Here is a 3,434-nt window from a genome sequence, read left to right as displayed (position 1 = left end):
TTTCGTGAACAATTAATAGATTGAGTTAAAAAGACGGAGCGCCCAACTTTGCTATGTTATTATATTTAAAAGATTCACTACTAATATAAATGTTTATTTTTAGTATTATCATATAAGTGTTTACAAAATTAAAATAATATCCATAAAAAATATTGGTAGCAAGATAGTAAAATAATAAATATATACTTCATTCTAAAAGGTTAAGAATGTAGAATATATATATATATATATATATATATATATATATATATATATATATATATATATATATATATATATATTTATTAAATGCAATTATATTTTTATTAATGATAAAATGACTAAGGTAATATCATGTTTGAAAAAAATAATTACAAAAGAAGGTTAAATAAACTTACGAACAAACATATAAATATATTAAAAAGCTAAAATCAGTAAACTAATAAATTATATTAGTCATGTTCAGGTTAAAAAAAATAGATTAGTAATTATAAAGAATAGAAAATAAAGGGTTGTTAGTAAAATCATTCAAAATTAAAAGGGATTGAAATAAAAAACAAAATATAAAATAAAATTAAGACTAAAAATGTAATTTTATTCGAAATGGGTTCGGTCATATAATAGTCATATGTTACATTCCAATGGTTTTGACCTGTTAATAATGGTTTATCAAAAGTGGTTTTTGACATTTGGTGCGATTAGCAATACCCGCAATACCCCATAAGTAAAAATTAAAAATTCCCTCCCATCAAATCAGCATCATTTTGTAATGTTTATAAATTATTACCCCTTTGTCAACGGTAGTTTCATATTTTTTTTGTCAAATTTATGTGATCGTAGAAGTAGATGTCAGGTCGTTATTCTTAGAATTTTAGAATTTAGCCAGTGGTAAGAAATTGTTTATTTTACAACCAAAGCTTAACATAACACACATAAACTCATTATATATATATATATATATATATATATATATATATATATATATATATATATATATATATATATATATATATATATATATATATATATATATATAAAAGTTTTCTGTATATGGAATTTGTAAAAAGAAAGTGTGGTGACCTGCTATGTACATAATTTTTTTGTGAACTTCAACGACATTTGCATGTGAATAAGAAATAGTCGATGACTAGCTAACAAAGACAAGTTCTGAGAAAAAAATAGTTCGAAAACGATAAAGAGTGAACATATGATTTTTTTTAGTTTATATCTTTTATTAGCCTTTGTTGTAGACATCAAAATGAATTAGATTAAAAAAGATGACGTCTTTCCCGTTTTTATTTATGCCAAACTGAAAGTTCGCTGGGGTGGCAAGATCTGAAAATGACAAGCAACGAGGAATCGAAAGCATAGGAATTATTATTGTATGAAAAATGAAAATAGTATGATTAACATGATCCATGGCATGTTAGGTTGGCAACGGGAGGGAATCAAGTCGAATGATTGGTACACAAACCAAAGGGTTGGCTCTAGCAAGTGAGAGCCCGTGTCCCTCTTCCATATCAACAGTAATTAGGTTTCCATGTTTCCCAGCCTTCCACTCGAAACACTGAATCATGGCACCAAGTGTTGCTTGTATCAAGGACAACGCAATTGAAATCCCAGGACACATCCTCCTTCCTCTTCCAAATGGTAACATCTGAAAGTGTTGTCCTCTAACATCCAACTGGCTCTCTTGGAATCTTTCAGGCTTGAATTCAAGTGGGTTTTCCCAATGATTTGGGTCTCTTCCGAGGGCCCACACGTTGACAAAAATAGTGGTGTTTGCTGGAATAAAGTAACCTGCCACAGTGCACTCCTCTGTTGATTGTCTTGGTATCATTGGGGCTGCTGGGTGGAGTCGTAGGGTTTCCTTGATGATTGCTTGGAGGTAAGGAAGGTTTGGTATGTCTGATTCTTGTAAAAGTCTGTCTTTTCCCACAACTTTCTCGATTTCTTCTACTGCTTTCTTCATGATGTTTGGATGGTTGATGAGTTCTGCTAAAGCCCATTGGATGGTAATCGCACTAGTGTCTGTTCCAGCAGTAAATATATCCTGAAATGATAGATCGTGGATATATATTTTAGTACTTATCTTCACATACAAAATAGAAAAATTAATACATGGAGACATGATCATATGTTTTAATGTTACCATAATGAAGGCTTTGATGTTGTCTCTAGTCAACTTTATTTCCATGCTCTCATCTTCGGAGATATCGAGTAAAATGTCGAGCAGGTCCTTCACTTCTCCTGTCTCCTTCTGCTTTCTTGTCTCTTCATGATCTTTCATGATCCTCTCAATCAAAGTATCAAATCTTCTACCAATATCATTCAACCTTTTACCGAATCCCTGGAAGTCTAGATTCTTAATGAACCATATGTAGTTTGAAAGGTTAAACCTACCCATGATCTCAGCCATCTCGGCAACCAATATCCTCATTTCTCCTGCCTCGTCATCTTTGTCTGAACATCTTTCTTTCATAAGCATTCTTGATATCACATTGTTTGTGATCTTCACCACCTCCCCTTCAAGATCCACTGCTTTCCCAATTTTGGCTTTGTGAGATATTGATTTCATAAAACGATTAATCTCATCACGCCTAATTGGAAGGAGCATATCAAGTGTTGTCCCATTTAAGAGCTGTGAGGTGATTATCTTCTTCATGAACTTCCAATATGATCCATAGGGAGCAAAAGAGAAGTCTTTTGATCCATAAGTTAGGTAAACCACGGCTGAGTTTTGGGGTCGATCCAAATAGGCATTTTCATAGGTCTTAAGGAATTCTTTTGCCATTTCTGGGGAGCATGCAACAACACAAGGTACAGAGCCCAGAAAGATACGAAAAACTGGCCCATGTCGGAGAGAAAGTTTGTGAAAAGCTTGATGAGGATTCGGAGCAAGTAGGTGGAGATGTCCAATGATTGGAAGGGAAAACGGGCTCGGTGGAAGATGATATTTAGCACCACTTGATTTGAATAACGACCAGCAGACCAAGATGGTCGTGATCAAGGACATGAGAAAGATGGTGAAGTAGACATGGTAATCAGCCATGGCTTAGAAGTGTTAAGATGGTGATGTGCTCAAACTAGAAGAAAGAATGATTATGTATTCATGTGGACATAAATGGACTGAATCATCTCTTTCCATATTCTATATATAAATAATATAGACTCTACTTTTGCTCTGTTTCTAGCCGCCAGTAGTACAACTAGTAGTGATATTTGATATTTCGGCTCCCCATCAATTTAATATTAATATTTTGTTCAATTATAGTTTATAAATTATAATCAAAGTAACTTCACTACAAGAACAAAAACAGTCTAGGACCTAAAATTTGGTCACTGAAATCATCTTGTGGTACCAGAAATTAAGTAGTAACTGAATTTTGATAATCCTACAAATATAATGACCAATTTTATACGGTGGTAATCAACTCAGTTACTAAACAGCAAAA

General features: G+C 32.6%; 1 protein-coding gene across 1 annotated transcript; it reads right to left on the bottom strand.

The window, feature by feature from the left end:
* Positions 1-1,335: 1,335 nt before the first annotated feature.
* Positions 1,336-3,161, bottom strand: LOC111878612 (cytochrome P450 93A3). The gene is made up of 2 exons (XM_023875122.3): positions 2,132-3,161; positions 1,336-2,032 (listed from the first exon to the last, which is right to left on the bottom strand). The coding sequence occupies exons 1-2, from the start codon at positions 3,029-3,031 to the stop codon at positions 1,406-1,408; spliced, it is 1,527 nt and encodes a 508-aa protein (XP_023730890.1). The 5' UTR covers positions 3,032-3,161; the 3' UTR covers positions 1,336-1,405.
* Between the last annotated feature and the right edge of the window lie 273 nt (positions 3,162-3,434).

The sequence above is a fragment of the Lactuca sativa genome, chromosome 9 (genome assembly GCF_002870075.4).
Source record: "Lactuca sativa cultivar Salinas chromosome 9, Lsat_Salinas_v11, whole genome shotgun sequence".
Lineage (NCBI taxonomy): Eukaryota > Viridiplantae > Streptophyta > Magnoliopsida > Asterales > Asteraceae > Lactuca > Lactuca sativa.
This window is presented reverse-complemented; position numbering and strand designations above follow the sequence as displayed.